Here is a 20,214-nt window from a genome sequence, read left to right on the forward strand (position 1 = left end):
CCGTCGGAGCTTAGGAGGATGCCTTAGTCCGGCTGCGTGTTCGACTACCAATACCATCCGTAGGAATTACCTTCTTCACATAATCCTTCGCTTTTTTAGAACGACTTGCCTTTGCTTTTTCCCCATTCGTAGCAGGTGCTGTAGTATTGCCATTCCGAGCCCGCGTTCCAGCAGTCCTCTGCTTTTTGTTTGCGGGCTCCGTCGGGTTCTCAGCATTAGAATTAGCTGCGCTGGCGGGCGTAGAGGCCGGTTTATGCTCTCGTTTATCGCCTGCACTAGGTTGCGCGATACTACTCTCCGCAGTTGACTCCTTGGGTCCAGCATCTGATAGGATAGAAGCATGCTCACTAGACTTGGCTTCTTCAGCGGGTTTGTGTTCCTTGGAAGACTCGGTCGCTTCGGGAGACTTCTTCTCCTTCGATTGGTCGTCCGCATCCACAGGTTTGGCCGGAGTGCTATCACCATTGGTTTGCTTGGAAGCAACATCGGTCGTGTTGTTGTCTGTGCCAGCGCCAGATGTAATACCCGCTTCTACTTCAAGAATCAGCCTGAGCCCGATATATTTCGCTGTAGCTAGGTGAGATGGGCATTGGCGATGATGTCATCATCAGGTGTGACATATGTACCGCCTTCTAGACATACCTGGGGCTGGTGGTAGGTTGACGCTGCTATCTGGCTCAGGAGCCATAATGAGAAATGGTGTGGACAGGCGCGGATGAAAGATACTTTCAGCGATTTTAGGTGAGCCAAATCTAATTGGAGTGTGATCGCAAGGAGCAAGCGACCTTGAAAATCGCTAAGTGGCGGTCTACTGGGGTGAGAACCACTTGTAGAGTGATGGGAGGGAGGATAGAAGGTCACAGGAGGTTGAGAGGTGAGGTTGCGCGGTGACATTTACTAAGACCATCTCATGCCAGCGCGCTAACCCGTTCCACACGGAACTCAATCTTGGGCTGTTCCGTCAGCAAAACACCAATTAGAAAATGGCATATTAAATTACCCCGAGGATCAGCTCGAGGCGCACATAAGCCTTCCCTGCACTGATTGTGTTGCCCGTCATGATATGTAAGCGTGCCAAGAAGAGGAGAAGGAGACCCATTAGCGTGACTGAGTGGAGCAAAATAATGCGGAGTTCTCCTCATAGTAGCGTGTTTCGGGTACGCCATCCACCTGGATAATGGTAAACCCGATTGTCACCTGCAGATCCAGATTGACGAATCATTTGCCTACTACCTAGGTTGCCTGCATACCCCGTAGAGATCTTAAACCCAAGATGAAAGGCACATAAATGAAAAATATCACCCTAAGCCTGGGGCCAGACGGCCACCGCTTTACAGAATATGCCGCTTCGCCGTCAATAGCAATGGTTACGCATATCAAGCCAATGCCAAGTCAAGTTGTGATAGTAAATCTTCCCTCTCTGTGTAAGCGCGGTGATTTGATTTGGATGTATTTTCTGAGTCCACTTTTTCGGGTAACTGCTGTTGCAAGAAACGTGCCAGGTATAAGACATCCCGTCGCTTGTCTTGGTCCACCAAGAGACGAAGAGCGTCAAAGCCGGCACGCATGAAGCTTTCTCGTTTCAGTCCTGTCGAAGAGTCCACCCGGCCAGGAGGTAGTGTATCCACAAAATCGAGGAATGGTTTAGCATCAGGGTGTGTAGGGTGATACAGCGGAGCTGTAGCTACCAGAAACGATTTCGGTGCGAGTCTGGAAAGCACTTCGATATACTCGTTGTACATAGCTCCGTCAAGCTCTTTGGATCTGGACGGTGAACTCCGCATCAAGCTCTCCCATAAGTGAACGCCTGCTGGAAGGAACACAGGTTGCCAGGAAGGGTTCAGAACCGCGTTGTCTTTGAGCATCTGCGACTTGCATGTCTGTAGGTAATACCGCATAGCCAAGCCCAACCCTTGACCGTACTGGATTTCGGCGGTCACTAAGTTGACCAGTAGATGGCCAAACACCTGTTGCGCAATTTTCTCTGGTAACTGACCATTCCGGCCTCCAATATCGTGGTCCGCCAGCATCCTCAGCCAATCCAACACCACACCCTGCCGACCTTCTGCCACTAAGAACTTTACTAGAGTTGTGGTCGCTGCTCGGGATTTGAATAACATCTGTCTTGTCGTGGAATCAGATGCAAACCACCAACTGACAACCTTGGATCCAGCCCTAGCGTCTTTCATGGCCTGTATGAGGCCGCTTCCGATATGACGGCTTGCCAGTAGCATCTGGGAGCTCAAGCAGTCACGTAGTGTTGGCAGGGTTACCGAACCTGAGGCAACCAATTCATCAAAAACCACCATTGGTTCTTTCGCTATTCTCTGTTGTAGTCTACTGGCTGGTCCACTTCCATTACGAGCCGCAGCAGACTTGGAGGGTACTACCCGGAACAGCGGATTTTCCAGGATGGCCCGGAGATGTCGATCGGTCGCGTGCACAGACGAGTGCGGGTTCTCCGGTGTACGATCATTAGATGCATCTCGATCGGAGGGTACCGAGGGGGGGTATTCCCGATCGAGCTGACGACGGAAGGAAGACGTAAGGGCTTTGAGGAGTTGTTGAGATTCCCGGGGGGTACGGGGTAGTGGGGGGTGGATTTTCGACCATGCCTTCAAGCTCAGACTCGACGTGCCTTTCATGACGGCAAGAGGAAGGAAGGGGGCAAACAATGGTGAACCGGTAGTGTCATATACTATCGATAATAATCGTGCCCTCTCTCGCTCTCCCTTTGGTAGATACCTCAGGTGGTGCCAGGGGGGGCGGTGAGGAATGCGAGGAATGGAACGAGAAGATCCTCAAAGGGTCAATAGACTCCGACTGGGGGGCACTGTAGGGGTAGAAGATTTGTATAGATACGTATACACACGGTACGAGTCCGGTAATCTTCGTACCAAAAAAAAATAGAGAGGGAGGAGGAAAAAGTGTATAATCGATTGGATCTCGACGAGAGAAAAAACCAAAATGGATGACGAAATGCCGGACTGAGAAGGGTTCTCCTCCAGGTAACAGATCCGGGAGCAAGCAGCGTCGCCTTTAAAAAGCGGCACACTAAGGCGAAAGGCTCCAGTGCAAGTCACGGACGCCGCTCGGATCGTCCAACCAACGAAACGGCTGGTGGTTAGCGCCGTTCGCTAAATGGGCGACAAAGTTGCCTGGAGGGTCTCTCTCCCTCCCTGCAGTGGGTTCCAACACGTCGGTCGGACTCAACTGTACCTAAACTCGTACTTAGACCTCTCACTCAAAACTCTTCCCATTCCTTCTTCCCTCTCCATTTGGTTCCCTATTCCATATAATTTATGCTCATCCTCTTTTAGCTCCCTTTGGACTTCTTTTTTCCCTTTTTGTTCGTTTTTTCTTTTCCTTCAATTCTTTTCTCTCCTCCCCTCCCTGGACTCTCTCGCCCCCTCTGGAACCGCCGCATCGAGTTCGGGCGGTCCTTGTGTGCGCTCTGTGGTTCTAGTTGCTGACCTCTTCCGTGAGGCTGCATCTGTGATCATTGCCTCTTTTTACCCGCTTTTTCTTCCCACTAGCCGCACCTTGTTTTCCACACCCCCTTCGTCCAAACCCCCGTTGGGTCTTCCTCGATTCTCCTTCGACTCTCTTTTCTCCAATCCGGAGATTTACTAGATTCCCCCATCAGAAGATATGTCTGAAGCTCAAACGAGGTCTTCTGCCTCTCGTGGCAGGGTATCCGCTCGCGGCGGTCGCGGTGGCTATAGCTCCAGAGGTGGTCGAGGTGGCAGCAGATCTGCAAAGGCAGACAACTCAGATAGCACGCCCGCTACATTCGAAGACGAGGGAGAAATTGGTCAGATGAAGAAGAAATATGCAAACACTCTACCCATGCTAAAGGAATTGTTCCCTGACTGGACGGACGAGGATCTTGTCTTTGCGTTGGAGGATGCAGACGGCGACCTCGAGGAGGCAATTGATCGCATAACTGAAGGTTCGCCGTCGATCTCGATCCAATCTGTGATTTCTTGTCACACAGCTGGACTAACATCGGTTTTTGTCGTGATATAGGTAACGTTTCTCAGTGGGGTGAGGTAAAGAAGAAGACTACAGACCGGAGCCGCCCCAAGCCAAAGGAGGCCCAGAGCACCCCGACCGAGTCGACTACTGCTCCCATTCGAGGAGGCCGTGGACGTGGTGGATTTGAGAGCCGTGGTGGACGTGCTCGTGGAGATCGTGGTCGTGGCGGTCGTGGCGGTCGTGCTGGTGCCCACACCAATGGCAGCCGTCCAGAGAAGCTCGCTGCTCCTACCACAGTGGAGACAGCTACCCCCGAGGTCACCCAGACTGAGAAGCCGACCGATGCTGAACCTACAGCTCCTGAACCAGTCGACGCCTCGAGTGTACCGAAGCCCACTGTGGTCCCCGAGGGTACCAAGAAGGGTTGGGCAAGCTTGTTCGCGAAACCGGCACCTCCTCCTCCCCAGCAGAAACCTGCTGCTGCCGCTCCAGTACCAGCCCCGGCTCCAGCTCCTGCTGCCGCTGCTGCACCTGCGCCTGTGCCTGCCCCCGCTGCCGCTGCCGCCCCTGTTCCCGAGAAGCCTGCTGCCGAACCAGTGCCCGAGCAGAAGGAACAGAACGAGCAGAAAGAACAGAAAGAGCAGAAGGCGCCTGAGCCTGCACCCGTCCCGATTCCGCCTCCGGTTCCGGTTCCTATGGAGAAGGCGCCTGAGCCTGTTATCCCTCAACCTCTCGAAAAACCTGCTGTGCCCGCCCCGGCTCCTGAAGTTGCAGCCCCCAAGGATGATTTGACCAGGACGAATCTTGCGCAGATCCCCGACGTCTCTCCCCCGGCTCCCACAGCCACCGCTGCTAGCACCGTGGGCAGCGCCCTTGATGCTAACAATGCTGCAGCTGCCGCAACACCCACACGACCTGCACCTGCCTACCCCACCAGTGCGCTTAAACAGAGTGTTCGCGCTGCCGGTGCCCAGCGCCGTGTGATGGAACAACAAGAAGCAGTTGTCATGCCAGGAAACCATGCTGTCGACCGGGCTGCAGTGCAGTTCGGCAGCATGGGATTGAACGGCGATGCTGCTGATGTCGATATTGATGAGAACCGTGAAGATGCTGAAACTCGTGCCCAACCCCCTCAACACTCTCCCGTGGCTCCTCGTGCCTCCTTGCCTCCTTCTACCCAAGGCCAGGCTTCGACCGAGAGCCCCGCTGTCTCTCGCCCAGCCCCTGGACTCCCCCCCGTTCCTCAAGCCTCTGCTGCCGACTCCTCTTTCAACGACTTCGCCCGCTACACCGATGCTCACAAGCCCTACGACCCCTTCAGCCAGCAGGTGACCCAACCTCAGCCTCAGATCCAAGAACCATTCGCCAACCAAGCTCCCGTCCAGCCGACCGTAACTACTGGCAGCGAGTATTCTCCCTTCTACGCCGTCGACCAGCGGCTCCCTTACAACTACTATGGCACCTATGGCCAGTCCCAGGATGCTACCGTAGCCCAGAGAGCCGCCGCCGGATTTGGCGTCTCGGGCGCGGAAGTGCAGCCCCATATCCCTACTACTCAGCCTCCCAGCCGCTATGGCCATGTTGACGCACCCAACAGTGGTCACAACACCCCCAACCCCACCCTTCCCGGTGCTACTCAGACTCCGACTGCACAGCATATGCCCGGCCAGGGCGCTCATACCTACGGATATGGATACCCTTATTTCTCCAACCCCCACTATGCTTCGTACATGAGTCAGATGAGCGGACACCAATATGGCCGCAACCGCCCGATGTATGATGATGCTCGCAGATACGACGACCACTATATGCCTCACACGGCCCAGTATGGCTATGGAAGCCAGTATGGTCCGTATGGCAAGGCTGGAATGTACGGCCAGCCTCACGCTTTCTCTTACGACCACTCTTCGTCGCCCGCAACTACCGGCAGCTTTACACAAGCCATGCCGGGCCGTGACACCGTCTACGGCCGTACCGGATCTGCCCAACCATCGGAGAGCCAGCAGTCTGCAGCCGGCTCGAACACCTTCGGATCGGGCATGTCGGACGTCTTTGGTCGCTCCCAGGGTGGCTTCGGGCAGAATCAGCCCATTTCTCAGCAGCCCCCAGTGACTACGGAGGAAACTAAGACCTTTGACACGCCCAAGGCCTCTGGACCCAGTCCTTCCCTGGCTCAGGCTAACCGCCCTGGCTCCGCAACCAACAGCGTACCAGGTCAGCCTCAGGCACAAACTGGCCTTCCCCCTCTGCAAGGCCAGCAGGGTCAGCAGGGCTTTGGCACCTATCCTCACCTGAACCCTCAGTATGGGGGTCTCGGTGGACTTGGTGGACACCAGGGTGCAGCCACTCAAACCCACCACCAGGCTACTGGCTACGGTAACTACGGCGGCGCCGGCTTCGCTAATTATTATGGCAACACTGGTCGCGGTGGCTGGGGAGGCAATTATGGTCACTAAATGATGATGACGTTGCATTTTTCCCGAATGACGGAATCCCTATTTGGCTCAGGGGGTGGTTACCCTGACTCAAAAGCTTTCTATAATTCGTTGATTGTTATTTTATGTCACTCTCAAGTGTGTAATCTCTACTCTCCGTGGGAGCTTGGCTGGCTTTTCATTTTTTTTACTTTTTTTTTCCTTTGGACTCGAATTGTTATGCAAGGTTGCCTTCATGATGCTGTATTGAACTGAAAAAAATGTTACCTTTCTGTTTCCCTTCTCCGTCATTTCTTTCCTCCTTGCTCGTGTACGGTTTCATGACATTGACCAATGTCTTACGTTTGTTCTGAATTTCCTCGATTCGCTTTTCACGAAATCTTACTTCCCTATTGCTCTTGTCTGCCTTGCATATCTTCCGCTTCCTGTACTACATATTGGGGTTCAGTTGGGATTACATCTATGCATTGACTGGGTTAGGACAAGGGACGGGGGAACAAAGAATGCAAGAATTAAACTGGGCGGCGTTGTATTTTCATGTCCAGCCGAAACAATTTGGGTTCCTTTGCTGCACGGCGTAGAATGTAAGATTCTCCGACCGAGCCTGTCATGTCTCATATATTGTTCAGTAGCATTATCTTGGAGGGTTGGTCATTGTACCTCCCCATCAATACATCACTTTTCAAACTCATCCTGGCCGTATACATACTACTACTACCATTGAGGCAGTTGAACCTCACGACTCACCGTACTATAGGTAGTCGTGGGCGACGGGCTCAAAGAGGAAAGCGGGCAGGTGATGTCCAACTATCCTCCATTCGGCTAGCCCCAGGTCCTGGATCTGAATTGGATGGAAACTTCCTTCGCGCATTGAGCCATGGATGCTATGACTGTACCGACAACAACAATACCGTTGTCTTCGTATCGTTTGATTCAACTCTCAACTCGTTGCGAGTTCTGATGATGATCGTCCAGAACTCGGACCGGCCAATCCAGCCACTCGGCCCACTCTGGTCCTAGGTACTTGATGATGGATTCGACCAGAAATCGCCCACCGTCCCCAAAACCCCACACGTCGCGCCGTGTATGCAGGCAAGCGGCATAGTACGCTAGTACCACAAGAGCTTCAGGGTATCGCATCGTGAGAAAATCGAGATATTCCGGAGAAACCAATGTCGGCCAGGCAGTAATCTCGGTGACATTAGCGCCTTGCTTCCCATACAAGCATGTAACCATCGCGTGCTGCAGCGATTCTATTGCTTGCTTATAGGTATTGGTGATAGAGGGGCCTAGTTTGGCCGCCTTGATGAGGGTTAAAAGCTTTGCACATTCGGGGTCAAGTCCCGTAATACTTGAGAACCGTCTCTCACTGTCCAGAATGAGTGCCTTCAGCGAAGACTCCCGAAGCATACCCCATGAATTTGCGGTGATGGCACGGATCCCGCGATGTAGTCGGAAACTGCTCACCAGTTGGTCTAGGAAGCGATCAAAATCTTGGTCTCGGTTGATTAATACGTCGTAGAGGAGGTGGACATTAAGAAGACCGGAAAATAAAAAGAGTGGGACGCATGTCTCTTGGGTTAATTCGAGCTCCATACTGTTGAGGATTGCCAATGCGTGCGTTTGCAGTTGCGCTGCGTGGTGACGATAGAATTCTTGCTCTACTGGACGCAAGGTGCTCAGATGTAGGGCACTGAGGGCTAGTAGCTCATTCATGACATACGGAGAAGACATGCAAATCTGTAGAGTCTCGGGAGAAGCGACAACCACATCGAAGCTCTCCCAAAATGTTTTTCGTGTTTCTGTCATCAAGTGGTGTAACAGCTGCATGTGAAGCATATTGACCGGCGCATCTTGGGGAAGCGAGTCGGATCTCGGACTCGCACCATCAGACGGCTGATCTCTTGCCGCAGCCACTGCGGGGGGTGAGACTGGCGAAGTGTTGGTGTGAGATCGCCTAGCAACTTGAAAGATGTCCGCGTATTCACAGAAGCGTTCCGAAGTTGTACAGTTGGTACATGTCGGCCGCTTTTCGTCACACTGTCTCGGTTCAGCGATACTAACGTCAGCGCTCTTGAGGGTCGCTCTCTTACTTTTATATGGCGTCGTTTGCATTCCAGGCATCCATTGCGCGACTTTTTATGCGTTCTGCGTGGCATGGTTATGATCGCCACATCCCCAGAAGCTACTGACTATTCATGTGGGTGACTGCGGTCTGTTCGCCAACCTGTTCCTGACACACTATCGAATCATGTCTTCCATATACGCAGACTCTGCTGATAGCTCACTGCAGGCTTTGGATCCAGCTGGACTCTAAAGAAGGCTTCTTAGCGCATGAAGCGAGAGGCTTCGAGGTGGCCCGAAGCCTAAATAAGGAATCCGCGTATGCACGGACCAGTTTGATATCGGATCCACTACCGTGGTCGATACGCGTATTCGGTCGATTTCCTTCAGGAAGCAGTGCAGTCTATAGAGGCTTCGTGCCAATTTCTTTACGCGTATAGTATCCCTCCTCTGGTGCATGAAATCCTTCCCGTCCAGTATTTGGACATATAAATGCAAAATGATTCGCCCCCGAACTTTGAGGATGATCCCAGGATACTTCCCAAAAGACATACAATTAACAAACGGCTCTCACAACAATGGCACAACTTGAGCCTCATGCAGGAGGTTACTACCTCTGGGCATATCTACCATCAGTCCCAGCAGCTGTTATCTTCCTCTTACTCTTTCTCAGTGCCACCATCTACCACTTCTGGAAGATATGGAAAATGCGAGCTCGGTTCTGTCTCGCCTTCGCCATTGGAGGCATATGTGAGCGCTGCTTTACCCTTACTTAGATTGCATTGGACGATCCTAACATTCTCACAGTCGAAGTTATTGGATATGGTGGGCGGGCTGCTGCTTACAACAGAACTGGAAAAATCCTGCCATACTGCATCCAGAATGTGTTCATTCTTCTTGGTCCGGTTCTCTTCGCCGCATCAGTGTACATGACCCTCGGCCGTATCATCCGTAGTGTCCGAGCCGAACATCACTCTCTGATCCGAGTCAATTGGTTGACAAAAGTCTTTGTTCTCGGCGACGTGCTCTCCTTCGTGGTCCAAGGTAGCGCAGCAGGTCTGATGGCGACAGGTTCAAACGCGGAGATGGGAACGAACATCGTAATTTTCGGCTTGTTGATTCAAGTTATCATGTTCGGTCTGTTTATTGCGACTTCGATTGTGTTTCAAAGACGTATGCATCAGCATCCAACGGCCCAAGCATTCGACCAGGCGATTCCCTGGAAATCCCACTTGCACACACTCTATGCAGTCAGCTTGCTGATCATGGTTCGGTCTATATTCCGGGTAATCGAATATGCCATGGGCCAGGACGGGTACTTGTTGAGCCATGAATGGCCAATGTATGTCTTCGATGCTTTGCTGATGTTCGCGGTCATGGTGATCTGGGGGGTGTGGTACCCGGGAAATCTCAACCTCCTGATACAAAAGCCTGCCTCGGACACCATGAGCATGCACAACCCTGAAGAAAGTTTACGGTGCTCATAGAATAGCCATCCACGATGTTGACGAACTTGGAACGAAGCACTTTTGCTTAGAAGTAAACTTTACCTACTTGACTTTTGTATATAACAATCACCAACCATCCCTTATATAGATGTATCGCATCCATGCTTTGTGATAAGCATAGGTTATATACCTTGACGACATTTGTAAGATAAACTAAATAGAACATGTATATTACATATGGTAGAAATGTGTGTCCTGAGATAGTTAGACGAGAACGGACGTCAAGTAAATATATATATATATCACGAGGATAACAACAAGCTCCTAGGCGATCTTACTATAAACCTATTAATCACCGACAGCTTCCAGTATTTGCACATAGTTAGTACTTAATTTCACAATGCCACTCTCCAGATATTAGGGTTTGATAAATAGCCTTGTCGTGGCCATCGGACGCAGCCATGGATTATAAACGGGAACAACCATGGACAGTGACAATCCAAGTTTCCTTGGTAATTCACGGACTGTAACTGTTTACTCCGAAGAGGAAGGAATCCGGAACGCATACATATACGCAAGATCACTGAGGACATCAAGCACGTCATTTGGGTTTCCATTGACCTCTTTACCATTTGGCAGAGAAACCTGCTGTAGCAAGGAGATTTGATCCCTATAATACGTCAAGGGTTTTTTTTGCACGCCAGGTATTGTATTTCTAAGTGGACCTATGGCTGCAGATTAATAGTGAGTGCGTGCATGGTTGTGGCTGACGTTGGTAGAATATATACTACTATTACTTAGGTGACATTTTGGGGAAGTTTAGGTGTAAGGGTTCTATGTACGAGATTGATATGGACAGTGTGAATTTGAATGTGTTATCTAGGAAGTATATAGATATATATATATGATATAATGGCAACTTATAATAGACGTAAGGCTACGTTGGCCTCGTACTCGTGTGTGTATGTATAACGTTTCCTCCCCTCCCCCCCCTGGAACGTCTTTCAAGTACTCGAGTTCTACACTAAAGTCCGATATATCCTGACACTGAGGCTATCGACACGCTGATAATTGTCACAAGAGGGGAGGAGAACTGCCAGCAAAAGAAAATCCATCATGCCCTAATTGTGTCCAGGACTGACACAGCTACATTGTTTCCCATAGCCCCAGAATTGCCGACGAGATGTCTCACTATGATGCGATGGACCCATGATCTTCCTGCCTTGACACTTAGGCAGTGATCAACGATGGACGTGCTTTAATTAAGCTACCCACTTAGGCACTGATAGTAGCTATAGGTAAGGGGGCCAAAAATCAGGGGAAAAAGAAAATTTGAAATCCGAGAAAAGGGGAACTGAAACACTAGGGTTTCTGCCTAATGCCCTCCATCACATTGGAGAATATGCATGCGAGGCAGGGACTATTGATTCCCGACAGATCTTGTTTCAATTTAGATAACAGAAACTCCCAATCAGTGATGAAATTACGCGTTTACCACTCTGAATCTACTATTTTTGAGTACTCTGGTGCCAAGGAGAGCCTGATCTACGTGGAAGCTGTGGATCTGGTATGGATCATAAACTTTGCGGACGAAAGTTCGGAGCCTGAAGCAAAAGACAACCTGTGTATTGATCGTCGTGTTCTATATACAGAAGCCGAAAAGTATCAGAACCCCCAAGAAGAATGAAACAAAGGTTTAGATTAAAACAAAAGAGAGATTCTTGTTCAAGCAAACGCATTCTATAAGCGCAGATGCCACTGCGGTGCCTTAACCATCAATGAAACTATAAGTGGATTGTATAAAGCGTTAAACCCGATCTCCGGCAATCATACGCCCAGGCCATCGCCACCGGCCTTGTGATACGGCGGCTTCGCACCGTCTGCATTTGCTGGGTTGAAGCGCCACACCCCACCAGTCTTGTCGCCTTCGAGCGATGTAAGACCGGCCTTTCTCGCAAGTTGCAGAAGCTCCTGATCCTCGTTTTCGTCTACGCGCTTGAAGAAGCGGCGCTCCCATTCCCGGCCCTCGGACTTTTCAACCTTGCGAAGCTCGCGCTGGGCGTTCTCAATCTTCGACTTGGCCACAGACACGGCGTCCATGTCGCCCCGCTCGATGCCCGAAGCCACGTCCCGCCAAGCACGCCGACTTTCGTAAACGTCCTGATCCTCCAGTGGGGCCAACTGGAGCGGAGTGGTCTTGTTATCCTTAACCACGTACGTCTCCACTTCTTCCTTGGTTCGGGCATTCTTGATGGTGAACTTATCCGACCACTGCCCATCGACAGTGTACAAAGGCTTCTTCTCTCCTTCGCTTTCCTTATACAAGATAGCGCAAAATGTGTTTTTCTTTCCACTCAGCCAGCCTTTACCCGAGTAATCGATCTTGGCCACGTAGCCGGTGCTGCTGACAATCCGAGTCGTCTTTTCCAGTTCGATGAATGGAGTTCCATAGATCAAGGACTCAATGTGCAAGCTTGGAAGTGTGATAAGGTACTGTTCCTTCTGGGCCGGGTCGTTCTTATCCGCGTTGGGTGGGGTGACGGTCAGGAGGGCGTGTCCGATCTGTTTGATTTGGATGGTGCTTGAAAAGGAGGCCTTCTGGGCGTTATAGCCTTGTAGCTGTACAGAAATAACGTGAGTTATGACCCTCTGAAAGAGGAAGCAAGAATATAAACAAAAGATATAGACTTACTTCTACCCCATGTTTCTCATTCCGAATCGCGTAGGCGGTTGCTGGGGGGTGGTGGCTGACTCCAGTCAACCTCCTGCGGTCGAAAAGGACTTGTTTTGAGGGTTCCACCTACCTGACTTGTTCACTGATCAATGAAGTCTCCCCGATATGCTCATCAGCGTCCCACTTGCCCAGGAAGAGCTCTCCCAGGAAGGGGTTCAGGGGCTTCTTCTCACTACCGAGTTTCTCGCTGCGGGTACAGTACTGCTGGTGGAGGGTACTGATAAACCATTTTAGAACAGCCAGGGCTCTCTTCTCGGGGTCCACTTCTGTAGCTGGGGCCACCAAAAGGTGCGGATGCTCAGCCCAGTAGGCGGAGAACTCGGTCAGGGAGGTGGAGGACAGGATAAAAGGTGGAGCGGTCAAGGACGAGAGGTCGCCGTTGAAAGAAGCGATGGACTTTAGGAGGGCGCATCGATTAGTCAAGACATCGGGTTGTCAATTGAGGCAGGTTGTGCCATACCTTGAGGAAGCTTGACCAGGAACCTTTGCTGCTGGCGGGGATCGCATCCTTGCTGGAACTCATCTTGTTCTAGGTATTTTCTTTTGCTTTAATTCTAGAAAAAAACAATATTTAAATTTGAGGTGTTGATGTAACAGGCAAAAAAAGTCACTGGAGCCAGTAGTAACAGACTGTAGGGGGGAGGATAAAAGGTGAAGAATATGGCGAAGTGGGGAGAAAGGGAAGAGGAGCAATGGGGATGAAGGCAGTTCGTTGGGTTTAGATGAGGTGAAGTGCCCACGCGAACGGCCGCAACACTAGTCCCATTGCGACGTCATGCGGGCCGTAATCTTTTCTTTTGGTTGGTTTTTGGTTTGGAACTCTTGGTCCCTCCTGCATGCAATGAACGATCTTTCTTTTTGACCGTCGGGACAGACATCGAAACAGTCATTGGCATTGGTGAGAATCTTCCCTTAGTCGAGGTCTAATTTTGCCACCTCATCTCTGGTCCCTCGGTTGGATCTCTCGACCCTTTTTCCTTGTTCAAGTTGCTTTTATTCTCCGACATGAGTGATGGATCGGGAACAACGAATCGATCGCCAAAGAGTAAAGGAAAAAAAGAAAAAGAAGGAGAAGGAGAAGACGAGACTTCCAACATCACCAGTCTCATCACAGGTTGGATTTGAGATGCCTGGCCGTTTTAATATTGAGGCTTGTTTTCTCTGGTGGGGATCTTATCAGATGACTTGGCTGCGTGGCCCGAGACCGTTTCCTCACTAGTCACTGTTCGGTCCCTTTTTCCACGTAAGCAACCCTCACCTCACTCGGCGTTCTTTCGGATACACATTTTTGGTCCGGTCTCTTTTTTGCCTTGGTGTGACGCGTACTTATTACTTTGAGGCTTATACTCCTCAATCTAGCAGTCGTTGTTTGTGCCTGGAGATTTACAGCAACTGTCTAATTGGCCCAAGACTTATTTTACCATGGAAACTAAGATTCTAGACACTCCAAGAGAGACTTCTGAGGAGTTTGGATAAATCCGAAGAACTAGCCCTGAAGGGAAACGCCGATGTGTCAAATAGACACTACTATCTACTTTACTCTATCGAGTCTATTGACTTGGACAAAAGATGAAAAGAAGAACTCGCAAAGACAGGCTGATGTTCACAGCATATTTTAGCCTTGCAACGGAAACTTGTTCTCGCCAACAAGAAAACTGCGTTTGGTGATCAGTGGGCCCTTGAGACTCAGCATTTTTGGGGGTTTCATTTTGTTTATTTATTTATTTACCTTTTTTTTTTTTATTTGAGAATTACCACCAAATGAACAACCGTGAGAGCACGTCAACATTGACTCCAGCACATTAGCTGGGTCGTCATGTGCCTGGTCGTCGCAAAACCCATCCAGCCCCATCATGGTGATCCTCCTGAACAGTCCTGTCGCGGCTCCACTTGGTCGCGGATCCTTAGTCAAGAACCGGTGGGTAACGGGAGCTATCGGAAAGCCGTGTACTCCTAGACCGTCTCCGCCGAATGGAACAATTACTTCATGAGAGTATGCGTGGTTTTCGGCCTATTGTTTGCGCCGTTGGTCATCCAGGGGTCTAGTTGAACTGCAATGTCGATCCAGTTCCCACTCTTGGGCCAAGCTATAGACCTGCGGCTCCGCTCCCGAACCTATAGTGGCCATGGGCGTGGCTAGGTCTCAATCACATTATTGGCTCCGCGTATTCTACGGGGACTGTGGTATTTCTATGGCCGCTCTGAGAAGCATGTGCTACGCTTTACATTGTCTTTCTGCTGGGTGCTGAGTACTCTCAGGCACCAATGGTATCGGGTTGGCCCCATTTGGCTGCATGGTCTGGCCATACTTCAGGCTGATGATGTGATGATAGTCGTGCTAAAAATGAAATTCTATTCTGCAAAACGCGCAATGCAGAGAGCATTGGGGGTCTGTCTCCTTTTCCGATTTTGTTCATTTAAGATGCATGTGGTGTCAATATGTCTGCTCATTGAAGCACTGTATCCAAAACCGATTTCCCTCTTTCCAGTTCTCAGTCTCTCTTTTCGTTGGTTTCCCTTGGCTTTTGCCTAGTCACTCATTTCAGTTAGCCTCTAAAACAACTCAATGTCAAAGCTGTCCATACAGTCATTCATTCATTGACTCGGTGCCTAAGTTGAACATTATCTTTCCCTTGTTGTCACTGCAGTTGGCATGAACCATGTTCAAGTCTGTTTCTGTCCATGAGCGAGAGGTCCCGACAATGTCGGACAGATCTTCTCTCAATTCGGCTACCACTCAAGTTGCCACCACAGAGGAGCATCTAAATCCTCGGGAAGACTGCGCACAACCCCCTGGCACCCCCAATACGCTTGTTCCGGTGCAATCTGAACAAAGTCATGATTTGCAGAAAGAGCCTGTTGCAGACGATGATGACTTTGAAGAAGCTGATGCAGAACAATATAAGCGCTTTTCACCCGCACGGAAAATCATCATTGTTTTTATCCTGTCGTATTGTGCCTTTCTTGCCCCTATCTCCTCAACAGCCATCCTAGCCGCAGTTCCAGAGATATCCAAGACCTTTGAAACCACGGGGGATATAATCAATGCTAGCAATGCACTTTATTTGACGTCCATGGGGGTCGCCTCTCTTGTCTGGGGTCCTCTTAGCCAGGTTTGGGGCCGTCGCCCGGTAAGTTTCATCTCTATGCTTTAGAGTTCTTCGTCTATGGCCTTCCACTGACAAGTATGTGTCTTTAGATTTTTGTTGCGAGCGGCATTCTCTTTTTCATTTTTACGATTGCCACTGCCCTATCTCCTAACCTCCCTGCCTATTTCGTCTTTCGTATCCTCACTGCCTTCCAAGGGACATCCTTCCTTGTTGTCGGTAGCTCCGCCATTGGAGATGTGTATGAACCTCGCAGCCGAGCATCAGCAATGGTGTGGCTTCTGTCAGGAAGTATGACCGGACCTGCGGCTGGCCCTTTCCTCGGAGTATGTCTTGATTCCGTTTATGACCAGTCAATTAGTAGGCAGTGGCTAACATGAAGACTCAGGGTGTCATCGTGACCTTCCGATCATGGAGGGTAATATTCTGGCTTCTGTCTGCGATGAGCGGGTTTTCCGCCTTGATGCTCATTTTTGTCTTCCCTGAGACGATACACTCTAAAACCGATGGTGATCTGGCCGGGAAGAGTCTTCCCGAGAAGAGCAAGCTACTTTGGCAGCGTGTGTCGCCTGTTCGCGTGATAATTCTGACCTTCTCATACCCAAACATCCTCATTACCGGCCTAGCCGCCGGGGCCTTGGTCTGGAACCAATACGCTCTTCTAACTCCTATTCGTTACATCCTCAACCCTCGTTTCCACCTAAACAGCCCTATTGAATGCGGTCTCTTTTACCTTGCTCCAGGAGCCGGCTACTTGGCTGGCACCTTTGTCGGCGGTCGTTGGGCCGATTATTTTGTACGAAAGTACATCAAACGTCGCAACGGCCTCCGAATCCCAGAGGACCGGCTGCGCTCTTGCCTAGCATTCGTGTGCGTGGTCGCCCCGGGTTGCATCCTCGTCTATGGCTGGACACTCGACCAGGGAGTTGGTGGCATCCCCGTCCCTGTCATCGCCATGTTCCTGCAGGGCGTCGCACAATTATTCTGCTTCCCAAGTATCAACACCTACTGCCTTGATGTGATGCACGATAAGGGCCGTAGTGCCGAGGTCATCGCAGGCAACTACCTTTTCCGGTATGTTTTTGCCGCATTGGGCACCGGTGTCGTCTTACCAGCCACCAAGGCAATGGGTGTGGGCTGGTTCAATACAGTCTCGGCTTTGTTTCTAGTCCTTTCTGGGGTATTAGTATGGCTAACAGCTGAATACGGCCCTAAATGGCGTGAGGCCATCGATTCCAAGTATGAGCAGAAAGAAGCCCAAGAAAAAGAAGCACCTTGTGAGAGTGTCTAAACTCGGTGCTCTACTCTCTCTCTCTCTCTCTCTCAAAAAAAAAAAAAAAAAAAAAAGGGGGGGCATAGATGCAAAGATATATTTACGTTGTATTCAATATGTTGGCAAGCATGGTAAAATAGAGGATTATCTGGGATGGATCCAAAAAAGTACTTGGGTTTTTGGCATTTTTTTAGACCACATACTTAATGTATATAGTTTCATTCTTGTGTTTTCCTGGTGTGGCGTTTGGCTTCTGTGAATACCCATGTACTTCATAGTTATAGTTTATATTACCATTAGATAATTGTTCGGAGGTAGATATGTTCGTTGACACGGGCAGTAACCTGGTTTCAAATTCTTTCGTGCTACATGATACTGGTATACGCGAAGTATTCGATATGTAGCAATTCTCGATATGGGTAATGATATAATAACCCTATCATACTCCACTGGTTGCCATATCGTGTTTAAGAATAAACGAAATATCTTCAATTGCACTCATCCTTTAGTATTTGGTTAAGCCTCATCTCCCGAAGCCAGCTTTTTCTTCTGCACGAATTTTCGTCCGTCCTGACGACCTTTCTCCACATCCACAAAACTGATCATGATCATGGCAGCAGTGCAAATAGCAAAGAGAAACGGAAACCCCATCCAATTGTTCTGCGTATCATTGATGATGGCTTGAATGACATTCGGGCCGATTATTGAGGACTACATGGACAGTGTTAGTGCGCTTCGATGTGGCAGTAAATGGCAGACTTACCGCACGGTTGGTGATGCCGAATAGAGCGAAAAACATGTTATCGTATCCTTGGGGCATGAGTTCGCTAATCATAGTTTGGGCGTACTGTTCTGGATTACTATAATTATAACCTCAGAAAATTCAGAAAAGAGACGAACGTACGGCATAGTATGGAGCCTGAAAGAGACCAAAAACAATGTTGTAGAAGTAGAACTCCCACTGTGTGAGCATATCTTGTTAGTGAAAGCCTTGCAGACTTTACGTAGTCTGTGTAGCAAATTGACTTACCCGATGATGATATCCGATGTGTGTTGTCCACAAACCCAACATACCCCAAAAATGGATGAACACACTGAAGAAGTTTGTAACAAGAAACATTCGCTTAGTGCTTATCTTGAAGTATTTCTGGATATACCAGAATCCGAAGGTCGAGATGGTTGAGGTTACTGCTTGAACGATTCCAAGATATGTCAGTTGGAGGAACGAAAAGGATACCTCATTGTTCTGGATTATGCCGACGAGTGTCCCTGTTGAATGAGACTCCATTAGCTTTGATCTTGAGCTTCTCAGTTTGACAGTAGGTACAAAGCAGCAACCTTACCGGTCGTGTTTAGCCCATCAGCCAGCAAAAAGTACGCAACAAAGTAGAGAAACGTCTGCGGCAGCGATCGAACCTCTCGGAGTGCTACCCATAATTGCTTGAAGCCAATTGTTGCATAACTAGAACCCTCTGGGACTTGGGGACCAGGCCGCCTCTGCTGGAAAATAAACCACCACACGCCTAGGACGACCCAGTCTGAAGACCGTTAGCCAGAAGTTACAAAGTTAGTATAGGCTTAGGTCACACAGGTCATCCTTACAGGAGTTTGTCAGACACAAAGCAAGATTGTTTGAGTAGTCGTTTCCCTGGAGTGGTAGCAATACGCTCAAATTGAGCGCAAGTGTGAAGAGATAACCAATATTACTGTGCGCAGTGGACACATTGCTACGTTTCATTAGTGTCTACTCAGCAAGGTTGATATAAGATAGGTTATCAACCTGATATGGTTCCTCTCCAGCGACTCTATCGCGTCGTACTCCTCCAAGGTGATTTTGTTTTCGCGCAAATCTTCTTCACGGGCCTTGCGGACGTGGGGCATAAAGCGCGCAAGCCGAGGGAAAACGGCTGCATAGAATACCAATGTCGCACCGTAAGCAACATATGCGACCACATACATGCCCATCGCTGCAGGCCATTGATTGGGATGCTTGATTGCCATCATACCATACTGCAAAGCCCAACAGACCACGGTGAGGGCTAAGAGTAGCCAGCGGCCAAAGGCGCCATAATCTGCAGCACTACCCAACCAAACAAAGATCACCGTCATAAAAGTAAAACAAAGTCCATTGGCGATGAGGACGACTGACGAGACGGAACGAGTGCCGCCGGCCCAAGGAACCACACACGCAGATGATGCTGTGCAAGGTTCATGCGGTTCCGTCCCTGGCTGCCAGCCCGCACCGGTCAGGGCCCATTGAAATCTAAAGGGTCTCAATCAGTTCAGTTTGTGATAATGCCGATCCAGCGCGCTTACAATGCTTGAGAATAAGAACCAGGACCAACTCCATTATCACCTGAAGGGCAAGGCAATCCAAGTCAGGGAGGACCAGAAGCAAGAGACCCCAACAAGCTCACCATTATAGTACAGGTAGTAAGACCATAACTCTTTTCGGGTCGTTGTTGGCTGGTCATAGTCTTCCTCGGCTCTGAAAAGGTGGTCAAGCTCATCCCTTCTGGGCCGCTCTTGCTGCGGTACTATACCCTGAACGGTGACATTGGCCTTGCTGGTGGAGTCAGGAGTTACCTCAACATGCCCGTTGTTTGCAACGCTCAAATCCATCGAAGGAATGTTTTGATTTCCACTCCGATCGTTGTGTGACATGACAATCGTCCAGGAAGGGATAAGCGGTCCTTGTCACTCGGTGTCGGAGAGGATGTGCGCTGTTACTGAATTGAGAGCAGACGAAAGAATGGGGCAGATCAGTAGAATGGTACGGAGAAAACGGCAAAGATGAGACGACGATAGAGATGGGAAGATAAGAGAGAGACGGTGATCCTTGGCGTTCGTGGAATCAAGGATGTGTAGTAACTGATAGAATATGGCACTTTTATCAGAGAAATAATCCGTCGAATCGGATGAGTTGGTCAGTCTTCCTTTTCTTACCCCGCAATGAAGCAGATCAAGGTATCGCTGGCATTGATTTTACCATTCCTCACAGATGTCAGTGTCGGTGGTTTTATTATTCGTTGGCTACTCTCCTTCTATAGGTTCACGTGAATAAATCCGGGGTTCATGCCTGAAGTTTGAACCATCGGTGTAAGGCAAACAATCAAACAATCAACCATACTAAACCCTTCCTGGATCAGGGTTTGGATTGAATGTATTGTATGCA

At 49.8% G+C, this 20,214-nt stretch overlaps 8 protein-coding genes across 8 annotated transcripts; 3 read left to right on the plus strand and 5 right to left on the minus strand.

The window, feature by feature from the left end:
* Positions 1-10: 10 nt before the first annotated feature.
* Positions 11-688, minus strand: BDV37DRAFT_285424 (uncharacterized protein; the record flags this gene model as incomplete). Its single annotated transcript, XM_032087724.1, has 2 exons — positions 11-531; positions 643-688. The coding sequence occupies 2 exons, from the start codon at positions 686-688 to the stop codon at positions 11-13; spliced, it is 567 nt and encodes a 188-aa protein (XP_031939044.1).
* A 447-nt stretch (positions 689-1,135) lies between these two features.
* BDV37DRAFT_176623 (uncharacterized protein) lies at positions 1,136-3,005 on the minus strand. The gene has a single exon (XM_032079416.1). The coding sequence runs from the start codon at positions 2,643-2,645 to the stop codon at positions 1,377-1,379; it is 1,269 nt and encodes a 422-aa protein (XP_031939045.1). The 5' UTR covers positions 2,646-3,005; the 3' UTR covers positions 1,136-1,376.
* A 470-nt stretch (positions 3,006-3,475) lies between these two features.
* Positions 3,476-6,646, plus strand: BDV37DRAFT_176729 (putative RNAPII degradation factor Def1). The gene is made up of 2 exons (XM_032079418.1): positions 3,476-3,952; positions 4,030-6,646. The coding sequence occupies exons 1-2, from the start codon at positions 3,652-3,654 to the stop codon at positions 6,432-6,434; spliced, it is 2,706 nt and encodes a 901-aa protein (XP_031939046.1). The 5' UTR covers positions 3,476-3,651; the 3' UTR covers positions 6,435-6,646.
* A 700-nt stretch (positions 6,647-7,346) lies between these two features.
* BDV37DRAFT_273445 (uncharacterized protein) lies at positions 7,347-8,252 on the minus strand (the record flags this gene model as incomplete). The annotated part of the gene is made up of 1 exon (XM_032085054.1): positions 7,347-8,252. The coding sequence occupies one exon, from the start codon at positions 8,250-8,252 to the stop codon at positions 7,347-7,349; it is 906 nt and encodes a 301-aa protein (XP_031939047.1).
* Positions 8,253-9,055: 803 nt separating this feature from the next.
* On the plus strand, positions 9,056-11,166 carry BDV37DRAFT_273446 (RTA1 domain-containing protein; the record flags this gene model as incomplete). The annotated part of the gene is made up of 3 exons (XM_032085055.1): positions 9,056-9,227; positions 9,285-9,947; positions 11,090-11,166. The coding sequence occupies 3 exons, from the start codon at positions 9,056-9,058 to the stop codon at positions 11,164-11,166; spliced, it is 912 nt and encodes a 303-aa protein (XP_031939048.1).
* Positions 11,167-11,752: 586 nt separating this feature from the next.
* BDV37DRAFT_273447 (OSBP family protein) lies at positions 11,753-13,182 on the minus strand (the record flags this gene model as incomplete). Its single annotated transcript, XM_032085056.1, has 4 exons — positions 11,753-12,544; positions 12,618-12,690; positions 12,730-13,055; positions 13,120-13,182. The coding sequence occupies 4 exons, from the start codon at positions 13,180-13,182 to the stop codon at positions 11,753-11,755; spliced, it is 1,254 nt and encodes a 417-aa protein (XP_031939049.1).
* Positions 13,183-15,361: 2,179 nt separating this feature from the next.
* Positions 15,362-17,057, plus strand: BDV37DRAFT_273448 (putative MFS transporter; the record flags this gene model as incomplete). The annotated part of the gene is made up of 3 exons (XM_032085057.1): positions 15,362-15,790; positions 15,859-16,092; positions 16,155-17,057. The coding sequence occupies 3 exons, from the start codon at positions 15,362-15,364 to the stop codon at positions 17,055-17,057; spliced, it is 1,566 nt and encodes a 521-aa protein (XP_031939050.1).
* A 498-nt stretch (positions 17,058-17,555) lies between these two features.
* Positions 17,556-19,779, minus strand: BDV37DRAFT_296057 (uncharacterized protein; the record flags this gene model as incomplete). The annotated part of the gene is made up of 10 exons (XM_032090033.1): positions 19,626-19,779; positions 19,457-19,568; positions 19,356-19,395; positions 18,820-19,302; positions 18,642-18,766; positions 18,383-18,577; positions 18,070-18,308; positions 17,944-18,000; positions 17,803-17,886; positions 17,556-17,750 (listed from the first exon to the last, which is right to left on the minus strand). Exons 1-10 carry the CDS (start codon positions 19,701-19,703, stop codon positions 17,556-17,558), a joined length of 1,608 nt encoding a protein of 535 aa, XP_031939051.1. The 5' UTR covers positions 19,704-19,779.
* Between the last annotated feature and the right edge of the window lie 435 nt (positions 19,780-20,214).

Source organism: Aspergillus pseudonomiae, assembly GCF_009193645.1.
Source record: "Aspergillus pseudonomiae strain CBS 119388 unplaced genomic scaffold BDV37scaffold_60, whole genome shotgun sequence".
In the NCBI taxonomy this organism is placed as follows: domain Eukaryota; kingdom Fungi; phylum Ascomycota; class Eurotiomycetes; order Eurotiales; family Aspergillaceae; genus Aspergillus; species Aspergillus pseudonomiae.